This window comes from Glycine soja, chromosome 15 (assembly GCF_004193775.1).
Source record: "Glycine soja cultivar W05 chromosome 15, ASM419377v2, whole genome shotgun sequence".
NCBI classification, from domain to species: domain Eukaryota; kingdom Viridiplantae; phylum Streptophyta; class Magnoliopsida; order Fabales; family Fabaceae; genus Glycine; species Glycine soja.
The window spans coordinates 21,619,540-21,641,170 of record NC_041016.1 but is presented as its reverse complement, the minus strand read 5'-3'; the positions used below and the strand labels follow the sequence as shown (position 1 = coordinate 21,641,170).

Sequence of the window (21,631 nt, the reverse complement as noted above, 5' to 3'; positions counted from 1 at the left end):
AACAATATACTTTTCCTTCATTTAACTGTCTTTGGGCTTGGCGGCCACGCTCAACAAAATACTTTCGACACCTACTGTACGTTGATTGGACCAATGCTGTTATGGGAATGTTGCGACAATCCTTTAAAGCCTTATTGATACATTCTGAGAGGTTGGTTGTCATGTGGCCATATCGACGTCCTTCTCTATCATAAGTCATCGTCCATTTTTCCTTTGAAATGCGATCAATCCATGTTGCTATGGTTGGACTCAGTTGACAAAATTTTTCTAAATTTTGATAAAAAAATGTGCTTGCAAGGAGTGTAGGCTACATAAAATTAGTTATGAATAACAATTTTAACTATATATGAAAGTTAAATAAATGTGACCATCAAATATGAAATCTTACCCAATTTCTTCAACATTTCTTTTTGTTTGGCATTATTGAATTTCCGATTGAAGTTGCTTGCTATGTGTCGCACGCAGTACACATGATAATCGTGGGGAGGTTGCCAACCAAGTGCTTCGTTAGCAACAACAGACTTTATACTCGCGTGTCAATCAGATATCAGACAAGTACCATTTTTATCTGTGACGTGTTCACGCAAGTGTTCCAAAAACCATGACCACGCTGTGAACGTCTCACCTTCGACCACCGCGAATGCTAGAGGAAGGACACCACCATTTCCATCTTGTGATGTGGCCATTAAGAGGGTCCCACAGTATTTGCCGTACAAATGTGTGCAGTCAACTTGTATGATTGGCTTACAGTACTTGAAAGCCTCTTTACATTGGTCAAAAGTCCAAAAAACTCAATGAAACTGACGGTGTTCGCGACTAACCGTATTCCCAACGATAAAATCGTCATGTAGTATTTGAAAATATGATCCAGGAGAATGATTTTGCATGTGTGTTAGCCACGACGAAAGTTTCGCATATGACTCATCCCAATCGCCGTATTCAATTGCAATGGCTTTCTGTTTCGCCAACCAAGCTTTTTTGTACGACACCTTGTACGCAAATTCACTGTTAATCCTCTCTTGAATCAATGAAATTTTTATTGATGGATCTTCTCTGATCATGCCTGTCAATAGAATAACAAAATTTAAATGACAATTAAGGCTAAACAATAACATAATATGAACATAAAATACGTACCTACTACACAAGTGGCAATTAAATCTGAATCAAGCTTCTCGTGATCTTGGGTCATGGTCATATTGAGACATGTGTGTGGTCCACCCCATTGAGTGACTTTCCATGAATCAATTTTTTTAGATAGAATTGTCTTCATATAGAAAGGGCAAGGAAAATCTGCATTTTTATTCAAGCAACAAACGACATACTTGTCCCATTTTCTTTCAACCACTTTGAAACTTTGATGCACCTTCATAACATATTGTTTGACTGCATTCTTGACCGCATCTTTACTATCAAAATCCATGCCAACATATAATTCTTGGCCAACATTAAAACTGGATGGCATCTCCAAACCACAAATGTCCTCTTCATCAAGATGACTCCAGTTGATATTATTATAATGCAAAGCATCATTCCAAAATGGATTTTGAATTCCTTGTACACCTTATAGTCCAAAAAAAAATTCAAATCATACTTATTTAGCATTTAATACAATTGTCGTAAAATAATAAATGTATTGACGTATTTTTTAAGAGGAAATTATACCTTCTGTTGGATGAACAATTCTTACTGGTGGAATCATGTCGGTGACTTCATTGTTTGTATCAGATATACCGCCAACACTGTCATCTTCGTTTAAAGACTCTTCAACGTATGAGTTAGACACAAGATAATCATCATCATCATCATCATCTTCGTCAAGATGTAAATTGCTCATATTTGTTGGCGGTTGTGTCTCATCATTAGATAAATAATTTCCACATGATGTAAGCGAATTTGCATAATGAAACATTGAACCACCAACCACATCCTTTTCTATGTACAATTCTAGAGCTGACATTTGTTGTTGTTGTTTAAAACTTTCCAGCATCGTTTCAACGTCTTCGTCATCACAAATTTACAAGGCAATATATTTTCCTGACACTAAAAATCTACAACTGATAACAGAAATAATTTCATTATTTTGTAACTTTACCTTGTCTCCAATTTTTTTTTAAAGCATTGAAACTAATTCCACGTTTAATCTAAATCGCTTTTTTACTGCCTTCAAATATTACCCCATCATTATCTTCATATACTCTTCCATTAAAATACAACACTGTTATAACCGAATTCATCGTGTACCTACAAAAACAATATTTTAATTAATTATTCACAATAAATTCAAAATAGTAAAATGTAATCACAAAAAGTCTCTTTAACACAATTTGACATTAAAATTTTATTCTATAAAAAAATTATTAACTTTAAATATTTTTTATCGTAAACACGTAAAAAAATAAACGATTTCAAGGTAGTAATTTTAAAGCCCAAATAAACCATAAACAAAGTTAGTATTATTTATAAATAATTCATTTTCACAATAATAACTTCAACATATGTACTTCAAATAAATATAATGGGAAAAAAATTTAATTTTAAATACCATTCAAGTTGAATGCTCATAAATTTTTAACATACACCAACGAATCATGAAGATCAACCTTATCTAATTAAAAAATTACTATAACTTTATATTAAAATAAATTTCCACACTCAAAATACTTACTTCAAATAATTATGATGTTACAAATTTTAACACACTAACAAAGTATCAACACCAACCTAATCTAATTAAAAATATACTAAAAATTTCATATTTACCAAATTTTTTTGGGACTCAAATATTTTCTTTAAATAAATATCATGAAAAATTTCTTCTATTTTATACACACAAACAAGCATATAAAATATAAAAATAATTTAATTAAAAAATTATTAAAAACTATAAATTTAAACTGCTCTAAAAAATGACTTAAAATATATTTTATAATACAAATTAATTGACTGAAAATTACGAACCTCATTCACAAATTTAAGCCTCAAGAAGCAAATTGCAAACCTTATGCGGACAAATTTAAATCTCAAGAATGCTCACAATTTTTGAAAGCTGAAATCTAGTTTTGAACACACACCAACACTGAACTAATTTAATTAAAAATTTGATGACAAATTTCTTCTATTTTATACACACAAACAACCATAGAAAATATAAAACTATTTTAATTAAAAATTTCATAAAAGCTATACATTCAAACTGCTACAAAAAATTACTTAAAAAAATTATAATACAAATTATTTTACTGAAAACTACGAAATAAAATATAAAACTAATTTAATTAAAAAATTAATAAAAACTATACATTCAAACTGCTATAAAAAATTACTTACAAAAAATTATTTACAAAAAAATATAACACAAATTATTAATTTCGAAACTAGATTCAAATATTTAAGCCTCAAGAAGCACATATGAAACCTTATGCGGATAAATCCCTAAACACTCACAGTTTTGAAAACTCAAATCTGAGCACACAACAACATACTTAAAAAAAATATAACACAAATTATTAATTTCGAAACTACAAACCTGATTCAAATATTTAAGCCTCAAGAAGCAAATATGAAACCTTATGCGGATAAATCCCTAAACACTCACAATTTTGAAAACTGAAATCTGAGCACATAGCAACATTGAAATGATTTTCGCATATATAAAGCGCTTAAATCGCCATCTGAAATGGCTGATCCTTCTGCCCTAACTCGCCAATGGGAGTTGCAACTTGCCCTTAACTCGCCAATGGCAGTTGCAACTTCCCTTTCTCTGAAAAAGCAAACCTACCACTGAAAAACCGAGCCTACAGCCTGAAAAAAGCAAGCCTGTACCTGCACCTCCTGCACAAGCAAAATCGCCAGTCAAACCAGCGGTTTCCGAAACCATTGGCTTACTCGCCAGTAGAGGTGGCGAGTTCCACCTGAGGCCAAGTCGCCATTACGACTGGTGGTTTCCCTGCCACGTGGCCGTTTCGCAGTGAACTCGCCATTGGCAATGGCGGTTTGCTTTGTAATTCATGCATGGTACGTGAAAAATAGCCCCCCCTTGGGTAAATTGTTTCAAAACTACCTCATTTGGAGAATTAGTTTTTAAAAGTGCCTCATTTGGGGAAATTTGCCTAATTTTTAAGTAAAGGGCAATTTTATTTGTGTGTGTGGGTGTCATTCTATACTTTTTTGGGTTGTTTGTAAAAAGTTATCGATAAATATTTTACAGAAAGATACATAGACAGACATATATAAGTCATCGGTTTACACTTTTCGCTCACTTTATAATAGCCAACATTCATGTTGTGTGCGATCTCATACAACATGTTGACATACACAGGGTTGATAACATATAAAAAAAGTTAAACTCTTGATAGGAAAAAATAATTTTTATATTGTAAAAAAAATTTACATTATCAATCAATTTTAAATATGATTTTTAGAATTATTATATAAAATTCAAAAATCTTAATAAGATTGTAAAAATTATATATAACTAAATGATAGCATAAAAACATTTACGCTATAAATCAGTGAAATGAATATTTTTTATATTGAATAGTAGATTGTGATTATTTTGGGACGCTGAGTTGCGTGTGTATTTTTGAAAATGCTAAATTGTTTATTTTAATTATAACGTTAGCAATATATTAATTTTGTTACATTCTAATTAAATTCATAGTATAAAATAAAAATATAAATACATGTATTTACAACAGTAATTATGTATGCAGTTGTTGATAAATTATATTAGATTATTTCAGCTTAACTCATAATTTCCAAACTCCGGTAAATTATACTAAAAAACTAGTAGTTATATTTGATAAAAAAAATTATAAAAATAGTATGATTCTAATTTTCATTAATTAAAAATTATCTTAGTTATAATTTCTAAAGGAAAAATAAGCTATGTATTAATAGTGTAAACTAAGTTTACATAATTATTTGATCATAATTTTAAAATAATATTGTTGGTGTATAATTATTAAATTCATGTTAAAATAATATATTATAAAACTTAACAAGATTACCATACAAATTAATAATATAAAAAAGTTTATACTTAAATTAAGAAAGTATCATGAAGGCATCCTTTAAAGCATTCGTTACTGTGTAAAATATGTAATAAAAAACTCGAAACGCGATTAGCATTTTTGACTCAATGGAAGCTGTAACGGCTACTTGAAAGACGACCGTTGGTTACGTGGACACTCAGCACGCTCCCCGAGGCACATTTTCTCCTCACTCGCTCTCTCATTTCTCGTCTTTGCTACAAACGCCACACTTCACACACTGTACAGTGCCTCCTTTCAACTCTGCTTCAATTAGGGTTTTCCCTTCTCCGAGATCAACGCCAACAACAACATGAACATCTTCAAGAAGAAAACCTCACCCAAAGGTGCACCCCCTTTCCCCCTCTTTTTCTTTCCAAAATTTCCCACATTGTTTTTTAATTTTCGTTTTTTACCTTCCCTTTTGCCTTAAAGCTTAGGATTTGCGTTTAGAATTCGGACTTTTCTTTTTCTCTCAAAAGGGAAACTCGTTTCTCTTGGAAAACTTGGGTAGGAAAGAAAAATTGGAATTGGGTGGATGTGTGCTTACTTTGATCTAGCTTTTGTTGAGAAGAAACATATGGCTCTTTAGAGATCTTAGAAATTATGGGTTTTGTGCTGCTTAATTTTTTGGAATTGGCTTCTGTTTTTTTGTCAATATTTTGTGGCATTGTTTTTGTTTGATGAAAATGGGAAAGGAAGTTGCAGTGTTGACTTTCTTATCGTGGGGCAGTTTTTTCACTCATTTGCGTCTTTTTTTTTTTTTATGACAGAGGCTCTGCGGACAAGTAAGAGGGAAATGGCTGTTGCAACCAGAGGTAATTACTTGAATTAGTCAGAAGTTATGACATTGAGTATTTGCTTGTATAACCATGACTCTGATGGGATTTTTTCACTGTGATGTGTATTTTCTCCAAATAGGAAAGAATTAACTAGCTTGAGTAGATAGTACTTCACAGTATTTGTCTCTTATTTCTGTGTTGAATCTCTCTTTTGCGTTTGCTTTCCTCAAATAGAATAGACATGGATCTTCGTAGGATTAACAGAATTCCAAGAATAAAATCAATTTATGCAATTCAGCTGCGAGACCCATGGCATGAATGGGGGCAATTTATTTCACTTAGAATTACAAAAAAATTAATGCTGGTGGGTTCATATTTCAGAAGAACAAATAGTGGATGCAGTGTGTTAATTCAAGTGAATTTCCTTTTTGAATATAATTTATATCATGTGAGTCAGCATAGTTCGTGTGTTAAAATAGTTGTGACGGCAGGGAGCTAATAGTTAAATCAAATAGTTACAAGTTGTTAGGAAATCTCACATCGCCTACCTTAGTTCTTGAGGTACAGCTTATATATTTATTGAGCAACTTTTTTATGCCAATTGGTTTTAAGCTGAAATCTAAAACAAGTGAGCATGCTCAAAATTTTTATGGGAGGATTTACAGCTAAAATTTCCAGTGCAAACTATTTTTTATTGTTCTCTTAAATATATTTTTAAATATTTGTGAAATAGTTGCTAATTACTGTCTCCCTCTTGCTTCTCAACAGCCATAATTGTTTATATGAATCAAACAGCAACACTACTGATTTGTTGTGAAGGTCATAAATCATAATCTTAAATCCTAGGATTGGATTGTGTTCAGTTGGTTCCCTTGCCTACCACCAATACACTCTGAGAGACCCATTGGTATTGTCATTTGATAATCCCATGTTAATTTTTAGTAGAAAATATTCAGGCAGATATACATAAGTCAACCTACCCAACCTTCAACAGTTGTTTCTGTTTCTCAAATCTCAACTTTATTTTTGTCCTTGCTCCTAAATTTTATTTTTGTCCTAAATGGCTCATTATTTACCTCAATGGTTTCTTGTAATCTATATTTCCTCGATGTTTTCCTTCAAAGCCCTTACCTCAAATTTTGATCAATCATTTTTGTTTCCTTACATTGTTTTGCCTTTGCTCCAATTTTTGATAATGTCTTGCATGTATAGTTAAATATTTAAAAGGAGATTGTGTCGTGATGGGTATGAAACTTGCTACTATTAATTGTTTATTTCATAATAAATATCTAAAGTTCCATTAAAATTAAAAAAAAAAAGAAGCTAATGAAATGCTTGATGGGGGTATGATCAAGAAGAAAGATGGACGCCAAAATAGTGCTCGTTATTAAATTCAAATCAACTACATTAAATATATATTTCTTCTTATTAAAGGATTTCTTTCAAAACACTGGCATCAACATAGGTTGGGTGTCGGTGTGACTGTGTCACTAAAAGTCTATGTCATATGTGGCTGTGCATAAAAAGAGATTTGTAGGAATTAGTAAAAGGCTTCACGTTTGATATAATTCTTCAATGTTTTCTTTTCTTCACTTTCTCATTCTTTCTATCTCTGGGCTGTACATTTAAAGGTATTGGTAGGAAATAGCCAGCCAACAGGGGTTCACATTTGGTATATCATTGTTTAGTTTTAAATTTCAATAAAGTGGCATTTCTGTAACATGTTTGTTTCATTTTTCTTTCATTACTCTTGTAGGAATTGAAAGAGAGATAACATCGCTTCAGATGGAGGTACATAATGCTAACAACAAAGACCTTCTTAGTGACTTCCTTTCTGTTTCATATTTCTTTTTAGTGCTTCATTACCTTGTCAACTGCAGGAAAAAAAACTGGTGGCAGAGATTAAAAGAGAAGCAAAAACAGGAAATGAGGTATGTTTTGTGATTTAAATGTATCTCCTCCATTTTCTTATTGTTAATGAGCCATAAAAACGTGCTTGTTTTTGTATTTATGCAATCCAAAGGTTGACACTGATATTGGTAACTGTTGGAAAGTTGCCTTAGTTGAGGTCACCCTTGGCCTGCCTTAGTTGCAGCCTCTTTGAGGTCTGCCTTAATTGCAGCCTCAAGGGTGGTGGTTTAGTTCCACATCAACTAGAGATATGTGACTTAAATAAAAGATTATAAAATAGTTTGGCAGTCCTCGCCTTACAAGTTGGTTTTGCAGGATTGAATTAATCAATTAGGCTCTAAGTCCAAATTCTAAGATGGGTCGTAGAGCTTAGATCCATTGTTGGCTACCTACATTTACCACGCTCTAGGCTAGTAATGCGTAAAATAATGTTGCTCAAGGGCAAGTGTACCCTACACAATAGTATCATGGACTTGAAAGTCCGGATATCATGCCCTAGAGATCAGTAGTGTTCCTAAATAATTCAAATTACATGAACTAAATAATTTTGCGGTTTTTATCTTGTGTTGAAAATGTTTCACCAATCATGTCAAAGAAATATAAATTAAGCTTGCAATAGTTTCTAAGAAAGAAATGTATGAATGAAGACAAGCTCGGATTATGAATTTGCATGTACCCGTTTTTCCCTAATTCAAGTTTTAATTAAGAATCCTAAGTTAATGATTAATCACTGATTGCCTCTTATGTTTTAATCATCAGCCTATGCTCAAGGTATGAAAATACTCTTACCCATAAATTAATCCTCAATTGGTCATTTGAGATTTAATTTAGGATTAAGGATGAATTATAGAGAGGTTTGTAAAAAGAAGATTCATGTCACTAGTTTGATCATGCAAGTTTTATGAACCTTATCATTCTACAAATCAGCTAATTATGAGTAGATGATTACTAACACATAATTAACTATGAATTATAGTGATCAATTCCAATGTAAAAGATTCAGTAGAACAACACGATTAAATGAATAACACTGAAGAACTCAATTAAAATAAGGAATTAGAGTATATGGGTACAACTACATCATAATCCGAACTCTAGGTTTAGCCAACCATGGTCACAATATAGCCAAACATCATATAAAATAGCACTAAGAATGAAAGAGATCGAAAACCCTTACAAATTAGGACCCCAATTGTTTGCGGTGCAGCTCTAGAACTTAGAAACCCTTGATGTTCAAAAATAAGTTAAAGCTCACATAAAAATGCCTCTCTTTTTCTATTTATACTAATGACTATTAAACAACAACCCAAAAGTCAACATGGACCATGCTGAGGACAGCAGCATGGCCTTCTTTGAGAAGTGATGACATTGTTTGCGGTGAAGCTCTAGAACTTAGAAACCCCCTTGTTGTTCAAAAATAAGTTAAAGCTCACATAAAAATGCCTCTTTTTCTATTTATACTAATGACTATTAAACAACAACGCAGAAGTCAACATGGACCGTGCTGAGGACAGCATGACCTTCTTTGAGAAGTGATGAAACTGATTCTGATTTTTGGCTATGGAATAGCATGGGTCATGCTATATCAGTAGCACGATTGTGCTCAGATGTGTGATGTTGATTCTGATTTTTGGCTCTGGAACAACATGAGTTATGCTATCATTAGCACGGCCGTGCTCGGATGTATGACGCTGACGAGGAGTTTTCTTGAAAAATCAGCATGGTTGTGCTAGAGTTTCCAGCATGGCCTAGAGGTATAGCACAGGCCGTGCTCTTTGAAAATTCTCATAACTTTCTCTTTTCTCCTCTCTTTTGGCTCTTTTCTCCTCTCTTTTGGCTCTTTTCTCAATTTAATCGCTTCCTTGCTGTTCACAACTAACACATACCCATAAGTTCTGATAACAAAATGAAGTCAAAACAATATAAAATGGGACAAAAATTGGGGTTCAAAACAAGTCTAATAACAATTTATCAATCACCCCACACTTAAGCATTGTTTGCCCTCAAGCAATTATTCTAAATTAAAGACTGACACAATTTTCTAGGAAATTGAGAAACTGTTTACAAAGAACCCCACAAGTTATTATGAACACAAGATAACGAACCAGCATGAACAAGTAACCACAATCACAAGGCATGTTCCACAGAATTCCAATTAGGCTTCCATTGTTCATCAACATGTTCAGTTTCACAATGAGCAACATATCACTCATCTCACCACTCTCAGTGTTTCATGGGACCAAGACAAGTCATATATCACAACTCAAGAAGCACACATTCAGTTATCAATCAACTCAACCTAAGCAAAATTGTAGCATGCATGATAGTGAGGCATCACAGGGCGTAATGGGGCTAAGGTGCAATGAAAGGTGAGTACTGAAGAAACAGGATAAAGAAGGGCTCCAAAAATCAACCTATACTCAGTGACACAATGCTCAAGGGAGACAACTTTTATTTTCTGTGTTTAACACATCTCAAAACTCATTCTCTAGAAACTGTGCTTCTCCTTCTGCTTACTCTACAAAACTTTTATTTTTCTGAAAGGCCTTTTGATTGCCGTGTTTTTTTTTTTTTTTTATTTCTATTGCCGAAGGAGATAAATCATTGTTGTACCTAAGAACTATCATTTAGTTGTGCCCCCTATATTGTTTTCAAGTCACCAAGTACCAAACATCAAACTTTCAACACAGGAAGGTAACAAAGAATATACCATTTTAGCTCAGAGGTTAACTAGGGGGTTCACTTCAACAAATATTCTGGATTTAAGAACAAAGCCTAAGAATTGCCCCAATCAGTTCAGTGCACACATGAAAATCATTTAAGGATATGTATTTCAAGATAAACCAAGTGCATAACTCAAGTGGACCATACATCACACACACAACAAGATCATGCCCAAAATTTTATTTAAATGGTTCAAGCTCAAGGGACTTCTGATGCATGAATTTCTCTGGTAATGTTCTGACACCGTGGAAAGGTCTTATATTGAAGTGGTGAGTTCAGAATTTTTATTTTTTTATTTTATTTTTATTTTAAGAGGGGTTCTACACAATACATATTCCTAAAAATTAACAGAAAACCAATGTAGAGTTAAGAATAGAAAATCACATAGAGGTCCAAATGCAATGTCCAAATGACATGTCATGAGCACCCACTATACTACAAAGGCCCAAATGCAATGTCCGAGTGCATACAGACCACAAACAAAATGAAAAATAAAACAGGGAAAAGTACATGAAACAAAAAAGAAAAAGGAAAACATAAAGATAAAAAGGTCATAGAATTTCTAATCTAAGAGAATGGAGAGAGAGAGAAAGAGAGAAATGAAGAAGTAAAATATCATTCATTAACCCAAGTAATTCAGATTTACAAGGAGTATATAGACAATTTTGTTAGAGAGTCTAACAGAATTGACTAACTAACTTTTAATACTCTAGGACATTGAGTTTGGATCTCAAGAAAAGAAATCTGGTTGGAGATGGAGTTTTTGTCAAGGCATCTGCCCATTGATCAATGGCAAGAATGTGGTAGACTTGCAATGTCTTAGCTAGAACTTTCTCCCAACAAAGAAAATATCAATCTCCATATGATTTGTCCTGGAGTGAAGAGAACAGGATTATGAGTGATGGCAACAACACTTTGATAATCACAGAAGAATGTTGGAGTTGTGAAAAGAACAAAGAGTTCAGCCAGTAGGGTTTGAATCCACACTACTTCAGTTGTATCTTGAGAGCAGCTTCGATACTCAGCTTCAGTACTTGATCTTGCAACAAACAATCTGTTGTTTCTTAGACCACCAAGATATAAGGTTAGGACCAAAATAAATAGCAGCTCCTGAAGTAGGGTCAAAAGCCCAATCTGCATCACATAGGGCCTTAATAGGGATAGGAATTCCTGGAGTAGCAGCCTTGAGAATTCTGTTCACTGCTGTCCAGTGAGTTTCAAGACTTTGTTTACAGTAAAACTTAGCTCGGGTTTGGTTATGGTGGAGTATTGGAGAGCTCCAACTACTAATCTATATAGAGTAGGATCTGAGAGGAGGTCTGCTCTTGTTTTGGAGAGCTTGCATCCAGAAACCATTAGGGAAGCAATAGGTTGGGCCTCAGCCATTTTAGTTTTCTGTAGAAGGTCTCTTATGTATTTGCTTTGAGTTAGAAGAAAAGAACCATCCCAAAAAGTAGTCCAGCTTCCCAAGTTGTTTGAGCTAAAAATTAAAATAAGTTTGACAGTAAATTGCTGGACTAAGTTGACAGAATTTTCAGCGATTATAATATCATCAGCATATGCCAAAAGATAAATGACGAGAGGTATCTTTGAAAACAAAGATAGATCACACTTGCTTGCAGAAAAACCAAGATGCAAGAGAGTAGATTTTAGTCTATCAAACAACTATCTTGGTGCTTGCTTAAGCCCATATAGAGCCTTATTCAGTTTACAAACTAGAGAGGGTGTGCTGCATATAAATCGTTTCCTCTAGAAAGCCATTTAAGAAGGTATTGTTGACATCAAGTTGAAAGAGTTCCCACTTATTGGTTAGAGCCAAGGTTAGAATCAACCTTACTGTAACAAGTTTGATGACAGGGGAAAAAGTTTCATTGAAATCAGAACCAACCACTTGATAAAATCTAGAGTATTATAAGTATCCATTCAATCTGGCGTCATAGGCATCCAGGAATGTCTGAACCATCGCCCTATGAGTGTCCATCCGCTCCTACATGCCATCGAGGTGAGTTGCCAGAGCAGCATAGTGAGATTGGAAGCACTCTTCCATCTAATCTAGACGGCCATAAACCCCAGCCCTCATCTCATCTAAGTAACCTAGAGGGTCTACATGTCAAAAGCAAGCAAAGGAGGCTACTAAAACTGAGGCTGCTGATGACTGAATGGTGCTAAGGCTGTCCTGCATGTCTTCGTCCTTATGCGGTGCTCCCTCGGGGGGTTGTTGCTGTGGTGCATGCTCAATGAGGACATAACCATTTTCTTCCTGACGAATGCAGCCAATGCTCAGAAATGTAGCACGGCGAATGACAAACATGGGAACAGGTGGGGTATCGTCAGTGTCAGGGTCATAACCCAGGTAGTGTGCCAACTTGGCAATGAAAGCACCAATGATGATGTGGCCTTGGTGTAGCTTGGAGGTACATGTAGCCAACATTACATCGGTGTCCTCTAGTCAGGTAAGCATCTCTATTGGTGACCACACCGTCACAGTTCTTGCGGCAGTGAAGGAAACCTGAAAGCCACTTCTGAATGGCTCGCAGAATGGGGTATCTAATCTGGCTGGCCTTGGAGTGTTGTGCTTTGTAACCACCTTGGCATGTGATCTTCATCCAAGTGTTGGCCCCCTGTGTATCCCTCATATGCTCCTAACTTTGCCCAACAATAGTCTTCAGTCAGGATGGAGGCATCTATCTCAAAACCCAGGATGATGTTGAACTTTGCTAATGTCATATGATGCTCCTAGCCCCCATCATGAAGAAGGAGATCATCTGCTCAGTCGGAGGGTCATGGACATCATACCATACCGCATGTGGATCATCCTTGGGTGGGGAAATAGTAGGCTGCCACCCTCGGCAAGAGGCTAGGAACTTCAAAGTGGGTATCCAATAGATGGGCTCATCAATCATTGCTAAGTCGGGGCCCCATCCCAAGGCATAAGCTATGTCTAGGCAGCAAGTGGGATGAATCAGAAAGGTAGACAACCTTCGATAGCGCTCTATAGAATCTTGACAAAACCTTTAAGGTGACAATGACTTTAATATATTTCCTCGGGTTCAGCTGCGCAATAGTTCTCTTTCCTCGGGTTCAGCTGGTTCTTATTACATGTATCTTGGCATTCTGAACCAGCTGTTAATCCAATCATCTTATGTATCTACAGTACCTCTGGTACTCATTTATATATATGATACTTACTTTTGCTGAGCAAAAAAAAATATATTTTCCAAGCTTGGTGCATTCAACATATATTCTCTAGCTTGAGGGGGAGTGCTGGAAACAGGTTTTATACGTTAGGAATTTTGCTGTCTATATTGGGAATTGCTGTCTAGATACATGAATGGTCAGATTCATGCATATTACTTGTGTACTTGGGTATTGCATCTATATTTACTGCTCTTAAATGTAATTAATTCTGAAATGTGTATAAATCTGTTGAATGTTTCTTTAACTAAAGTAATTTGCAAAAAATCTCAATCTTTGACCACAACATATTGCTTTAATTAAAGGGAAACACCTGCATTTGTCCTAGCTCCTGATGCCCTTTCTTAAGTTAAGTGTGAGAGGCTGTGTTAAGATCTCACATCGACTAGAGATATGATCAATGTAGTCCTTATAACCAATGTACTGAATAAAGAAGTGTGGTTGCAGGCTGCCACCAGAATCTTAGCTCGTCAACTTGTTAGGTTACGTCAACAGATAACCAATTTGCAGGGAAGTCGTGCTCAGATCAGGGGTGTAGCAACTCACACACAGGTTGCGGAAAAAATTATTGTTTTTTTTTCATTATTTTTTTAAGATGATAACAGGATTTTCAATTTTCACAATTTCCAAATTTCATTTGCAGGCATTATATGCAAGCACTTCAATCTCTACGGGAATGAAGGGTGCAACTAAAGCAATGGTGGCAATGAATAAGGTACGTTATCCAGATTGATTCAGCTTCATATGACTCAAAATTATGGAATGCATTTCTTTTGTTTACTAGTAAATAAATATGCAATCAGTTTATGTTATTCAAACTCTTTTCCTTGGCACTGAAAAAATCTCAAAATATATGCAAGCCTGCACTTTCACCCAACCAAACACCTAAAGGTCAAAGAGTCTTGAACTCAAGTATGCCATTGCCAAGGAAGCAAAGTGAGCATGAGTCCATTGGATATGTTGATAGAAAGCTATTGTTTAATACAAAAAACAGCAAAATTGTCTCTTTCAGCAAGTTTCTGCTGTTACTGGATCAAAAGTTCATATATTTGCTAGATTCATTTGTGACATTGATAATATTTTGCCAAACATGACTAAAAATGTTGCATTGTTTTTTCTTTTTCAGCAAATGGCACCGGCAAAACAGGTTAAAGTGATCAAAGAATTCCAAAAGCAATCAGCACAATTGGACATGACGGTAATTTGCCTTTTGAGCATATTTCTGATGTGTTCTCATGCAAGTTTCATGTATTAGTGGTAGGCTAAATATATTAAGATTCGTCAGTAAGTTCTCTAGTAACTTCTTTTAGAATTGGATCAAGTTTGGCCTTCATTAGAGAGAATTTAATACAGTTGACTGAACAATATGTTAATATTCTTAGACATTGTTTGAGGGGACCACCATTGGTGTCTATTGGTTGGCATTGCAATAGCAACTCTTTCACTCTATGAAACAGTGTGTTGCACACTAGAAACTGATTAAGGAATTATTTGGTTTTTGCTTCAGCATAAAGTACTGTTGATTTAAATTCTCAGTTCAGTATTTTCAATGGTGTCTCTATTAACGAATATTGGAGAGGCATATGGGAGTTGTTGACTGGAAAAAGATGTACTAGAAACAGTGTGCAAAATAAGAGGGAAGGCAGTAGACAAGTTGTACTAAAAAAAATTTTAAGTATAACAACTAGAAATGAAGGAATCAGAACATAGCTGCAGCAGCCTGAGCCTCAAACAGCAGAATAGAAGCAATAAAAAAGGAATTTCAAGAGTTTTTTTGTTGCTATAAATTGTTACGAGGGTTTCTAAGGAAGCTGCAGAATAGATCTATTGTTGAGAGATTTTCTAAGAAAACTGCTCTTTGTTCTTATTTTTTAAATAATAATATTTCACTACCCTGTTACAGTTACTAATTAGCTGGAAATGAATATTTAGAGTGTACTTTTTATTTTAAAAAAATGGGGATGCAAGTAAAATTTGCAAAACAAAGGTCAGCTTCACCCCATTTGACAAAACTTTCTTCCATAAATTTATAACATTATCCTATTTAGAGTGTACTTTTTATTTTAAAAAAATGGGGATGCAAGTAAAATTTGCAAAACAAAGGTCAGCTTCACCCCATTTGACAACACTTCCATAAATTTATAACATTATCCTATTATCCTATTTGCAGATTGAGATGATGTCAGAATCTATTGATGAAACTTTAGACAAAGATGAAGCTGAGGAAGAAACAGAAGAGCTCACTAACCAGGTGAATATATATTACCAACTTAATTATATAGCCTGCTATTATAAGCAAATTCTTCCTTTGTAAAATTTTCATTTTATTCATCACAGGTTCTTGATGAGATTGGAGTAGATATTGCATCCCAGGTTGGTTTTGGACACAACACGAATCCATTGTGTTTGCACCAATTCTTTCATTTAATTTTTTTTCTGAATGTCATCCTGATGCTGGTAATTTTATGATACTAGTTATCTTCTGCTCCAAAAGGGCGTATTGCTTCAATAAATACTGAAAATGTTGCTCCAAGGTACATTTCAATCTTTCATGGAAAATGCTGCCTAATCATTTCAATCTTATATTTGTTAGGAAAGGGGATACAACCCGCGAACTTTTCTCCTTTTTCTTCTCCCTTAACCATCAAATCCACCTTATATCTCCATTTCAATCTTATATTGAAACTGATTAGACAGCATTTAATTTTCTTTTATTTCGTGTTCCTGTGGAATATTTGAAGAGAGAAACTTATTTTTGTTGATGCAGACCAGCAGAATCCCAAGATGTTGAAGATCTTGAAAAGAGATTGGCTTCTCTTCGAAGAATATAAATATCTGATCATCTATATGTTAATGTACAAATCATTATGTATACTATAGCAATGGAGACATTGTATTATTGGCACCTCATATAATTACCAATTTTATGCTGATGTGTGTTTGGATATAAAGAACTAGCAAAAATAGTTTTAGACTGGAATATATATTACTACCCCCATACATTTATCAGTTGGGAATTTGTAAATGTGTTTATCGATAAGCTTAGGTAGGTGGGTACTTCATTTCTTTCCTTTTTTTTTCTATTTCTGCGGCAAATTTTTCCTTTTTTAAAAATAAAAATCACTTAACGAGTGCAGAGTGATAGAGGTAATTTGAAATCGGATTTATCCTAGTTTGTCTGTAGAAGGAGAAATGAATACCCGAAATCTCATTAGCCCATTGAGTCTAGATAGAGCAAGGCTAATATAAATGTCCAAAGTGTACTTCTTTTGTAGAGTTTTCATAGAAATCTAGCAATTTTATAAAGTTATTATATTGGAACACGTTGCACAAAAATAGCACTTGGACGAATATTACAATAACTAAAAGTTTTTGGTCAGTCCGTGCTAGCCAGAGTTTTGTGATGACCGGGCAATGGTTGTGAAGCTGATGGCTGTTCAGCGGAAGTTCTATTAGCAAGGATTAGAAGTTTCACCCTCATTCCCAACCTTTTGTGATGACAAAGCATCTTTCCTTCATGAAACTTCTATTAGCAAGGATTAGAAGTTTCACCCTCATTGCCAACCTTTTTCTCTTTGGTGACTTAGATAGAACAAAATGAAACAATTTTTTGTCCCAAGTATAACAGTACTCATTTTTGCTTCTCATTTAATAAGTATATTTTCAATCTTGTCTCTCACCCACCATGGTCATCAACTAAAATATAAGAACAATAAGAAAAGTGAAGTTAAACCATAAGAAGCAATTTTGTGTTTAAGTCATTTATTAAAATTTGTGCTACTATACAAGACATTGATTTTGCAACTGCACTTATTATTGCTTCTTGCAGTTTGTATTATGAAAAATCTATTCCGACATGCAACTTCATATTAATTACATGTCGGAATGAATTTTTCACAATGCAATGAGAAATAGAAATAATAAAAGTGCAGGAAGTTTTACCCTATTTCTGCCAGGTACTAAACTTTTTATTTAGGCACATTATTTGTATCAACAATATCAATGATACTTGAATACTCCAACAGTATAAAACCTATCTAGCAACAATTGTTTTTCTTCATCTTTTTCCTATCATTAATTCAGTTATCACTTCTTTATCTTCTATTTCTCTCTCTAATAATGTAAACTAGGTGTCCACAAAACATTATTTATATTCAGTATAAAAAGCTCACACCACAATGGAAAAAACTGAGACATCCAATAACTGTTGAACTAGTATTACAAACATAACAAAGTTCAATCTGTTTGGATAAACTTTCCTGGAAACACTTAAAGAGAAAAAAATAAATTTCTTCATAAATTACAATTATCTTTTGATATTTTACGAGTATGCTTACACAAATCAATACATGTATTTTTTTTTACACAAACCAATCCATTTTAATATAGGTTTTTTCATATTTAATTATTTCATAAAAATAAAAACAAGTCCAAAATTGCAAAAGTTCTCTCATTAATTTTGAGTAAATAGGCATTTTGGTCCCTAACTTTTGACCCCTTTTGCAAATTAGTCCTTTTTTTAAAATGTAAAAAATAGTCTCTATCTTTACATCCGTTATGCAAATAAGTTCCTACCATTAAAATTTAATCTCCTGTTAGTCATATGTCTATGTGGCAAGTCTTTGTCCATGTAAGCAAACCCATGTGACAAGTTTTAGACTAAATTGAAAAATTATGATAAGTTAGGATAAAAACTATTCAAAAATTAAGTAAACTCATTTTCCCCAAAACAGTTTCACTGCCTTAGACTACGATTGCAATGGGTTTTTTCACTGTGGTCCAAGAACGTCTCTTTGTATTCCCTCCATTTTTCAGTCGTGGTCTCCCTCGTTCTCATCATTAACCCCTCCCTCCACCAGTAGCGAACGTTTCTCGGCATTCATTGGTCATTTCCACTCTTCGCGCTTTTCTCTTCACTCAAGTTCGCATCATGTACGTCATCATTTGAAATTTTTGTGTGTTCGTTTTCATTGTTGCTCTAGGTTCGCATAATGTATGTTATCATTTTCATTTGCAGTCGTTTACGTTATCATTTTTGTTTCAATGTTCATCGCCCTGTTGCGCGAAGGGTTTTGTTTCGTGGTTGTTTTGCGTTTTCGCATTTTTATTTTTCATTTTGGTCTCTATTTTGGTGAACCAATTCGTCGTTTTGCTCTTCATTCATATAAATCGTTGTGATGTGTTGATTAAGGTTTGATGAAGAATGATTTATATTCTCTTGTATTTTTGGGCTTTTATATGTTGAAGGGTTTTGATATAGCATGGATTCATTGTTACTCTATTTTGTGGTCCTTTATTATTTTGATTTATGATGCTCTGTTTTTATACAGGACATTGCATTTTGTTGTGTGATGTGCCTATGTTTGAGTTAGGTTTTTTATTTCCTAATATATGGCATTTTTTGTGGTTTTTGATTGTGTAGAATGGATGTCAAGATAACTTTAATATTGCACCATCGAGGAAGATTCACTCCACGTGCCAGTGATGGAAAGGTTGAATATATAGGTGGAGAATTTGACGTTTGGGAGGATATATCTGCAAATTACATGAACACATTTATCCTATGTGATCAGGTGCAAGCATGTAAGAAGTATAGCAGGATATGAGATTGTTTTTGGTTGATTGATAAGGACTTAGATTTTAATCATAGGTTAAAGAGTTGTACAACAGATGGAGATATATTATACTTAGTGAAGGATGCTTTGAAAAATGAGAATGAGATAAACGTTTATTTTCATCATGAAGTAGATCCAATTCCAGAAGAAGTCTCACTGATGTTGGACTTGAAATGTCATCCAATTCCAGGGGCCAGTAATGAGGATGATTTAGATGATGTACTTGTTGCTGGCCATGAGGAAGGTAAATTTTAATTGATCTCTACTTGGTCCAACATGGTTAGCATAATTTTGAATAATTTTGGAATTTAATGTTTATAATTGATTAATATAATTTATTTGTACTTGGTCACCATTGATGCAGATGTTGGTGGTGGAGAGAAAGGTATTAATGTGGATGTTGGTGGTGGTGAAGAGAGAGATGTTGGTGGTGGTGAAGAGAAAGATGTTGGTAATCCTGATGATGAAGATGACAATGATGAGGATGAATGGTTTATAGACTTCTCTTGTATGAGGAAGGAAGTTGAAGTTGAATATGAAACAGATGGCTATCATTCAGAGGAGCTCAAAAACCCCATTAGTAGTGATGATGAAGATGAGGATGTTCACAAAGTTTATCCTCAATACAATGAAAGTAGTTGATTTGGTGAAATGAAGTTGGAAGTAGTGATGGAGTTTAGTACTCTGGCTGAATTTAAATCTGCCTTGAGGGAGTATAGCATATTCATAGGCAGGGAGTTCAGGTGGAAGAAGAATGATAAACAGAGGGTTAGAGCAAAATGCAAGAAGGCATGTTGTGATTGGGAGATCTACTGTGCAAAGAATGAACACAAAAACTGTTTTCAAATCAAGTCATTTAAACATGAGCATAAATGCTGCAGAGAAATCAAGAACAAACAAGCAAATAGAGAGTGGGTGGTCAGCAAACTTGAGGCCAAACTCAGAATCCAGCCAAGCCTTAAATGTGTTGAAGCTTTGGATTATTTCAAGCAAGAGTTTGGAGTTCACATTGAAGTTACAAAGATGTGGAGAGCCATGAAAAAAGCAAAGCAACTAGTAGAAGGGAGTGAGAGGAAACAATATGCCAAAGTATTTGACTATGCACATGAGTTGTTGAGGAGCAATCCTGGGTCAACAATTAAGATCAACACATTGCCAAGTCCAGAAGGTCCACCACAATTTTAGAGGCTATATATTTGTCTTGTTGGCTGTAAAAAGGGGTTTGTTGCTGGATGTAGACCATTCATAAGTCTAGATGGATGTTTCCTAAAAAGTGCATTTGGAGGAAACTTGCTCTCTATTGTTGGGGTTGATGGCAATAACCACATCTTTGATATTGCTTATGTTGCGGTGGACGTGGATAACAAAGACAATTGGAAATGGTTTTTAACTTTGTTGCATGAAGATCTTGGAGATTACGTACAGAATAGGTGGAATTTCATGTCAGACATGCAAAAGGTATGACGTGAACTGGTTTGCAATTATTATCATAATTTATGGATTTAATTGCAGTTAATGACATAAGTTAGGGACTACTTTGAAATATTTACTAAACTGTTTTATTTTTTCAGGGACTTATTTCATCTTTACAGGAAGTCATGCCCGGTGCACCTCATAGATTTTGTGCCTTGCATCTTTGGAAAAATTTTATTAAGAAATGGAAAAGCAAGGAACTTAAAGGATTAAAGGAATAGTGTGGCAATGTGCAAATTCGACTACCGTTGCTGAGTTTGAAGGCCATATGGTGCATTTGAAGACAATCAACTTGCAAGCTTGGGAATGCTTGAATAAATGGCCCAAGGAAGCATGGACAAAAGCCCATTTCAGTACAATACCCAAAGTGGACAACATATGCAACAACACATGTGAGGTCTTCAATGCCAAGATTCTGCAATATAGAAGCATGGACAAAAGCCCATTTCAGTACAATACCCAAAGTGGACAACATATGCAACAACACATGTGAGGTCTTCAATGCCAAGATTCTGCAGTATAGAAGCAAGCCTATTCTCACCATGCTTGAAGAAATTAGATGTTACATCATGAGAACCATAGCTTCCCACAAGGTTAAACTTTCTGGAAAACCTGGACCTTTATCTCCAGTTCAATACAAAAGACTAGAAAAGGAGATTCATTTTGCCAATCAATGGACTCCAATTTGATGTGGTGATAACATGGGCGTGAGATATGAGGTCCACATGTGGGGGAAAAAGGTTGAGGTCAATTTAGCTTAATGAACATGCACTTGTAGAGTTTGGCAACTAACAGGTTATGTTTTGTACAGTTTTTCTTTTTTTCATTTGTAATCTACATGTGTCCTGATTTTACAACCTTGATGTAGGGATGCCATGCCGACATCCCATTACAGCAA

General features: G+C 34.5%; 2 protein-coding genes across 2 annotated transcripts; both read left to right on the top strand.

Moving 5' to 3' along the window:
* The first annotated feature begins 5,166 nt into the window (after window positions 1–5,166).
* On the top strand, window positions 5,167–16,690 carry LOC114387043 (vacuolar protein sorting-associated protein 2 homolog 2-like). The gene is made up of 11 exons (XM_028347144.1): window positions 5,167–5,380; window positions 5,807–5,851; window positions 7,572–7,606; window positions 7,696–7,746; window positions 14,093–14,197; window positions 14,289–14,360; window positions 14,772–14,843; window positions 15,816–15,896; window positions 15,983–16,018; window positions 16,121–16,179; window positions 16,413–16,690. The coding sequence occupies exons 1-11, from the start codon at window positions 5,347–5,349 to the stop codon at window positions 16,474–16,476; spliced, it is 654 nt and encodes a 217-aa protein (XP_028202945.1). The 5' UTR covers window positions 5,167–5,346; the 3' UTR covers window positions 16,477–16,690.
* A 3,239-nt stretch (window positions 16,691–19,929) lies between these two features.
* LOC114385947 lies at window positions 19,930–20,954 on the top strand. The gene is made up of 3 exons (XM_028345973.1): window positions 19,930–20,390; window positions 20,499–20,718; window positions 20,832–20,954. Exons 1-3 carry the CDS (start codon window positions 19,930–19,932, stop codon window positions 20,952–20,954), a joined length of 804 nt encoding a protein of 267 aa, XP_028201774.1.
* The last annotated feature ends 677 nt before the right edge of the window (window positions 20,955–21,631 follow it).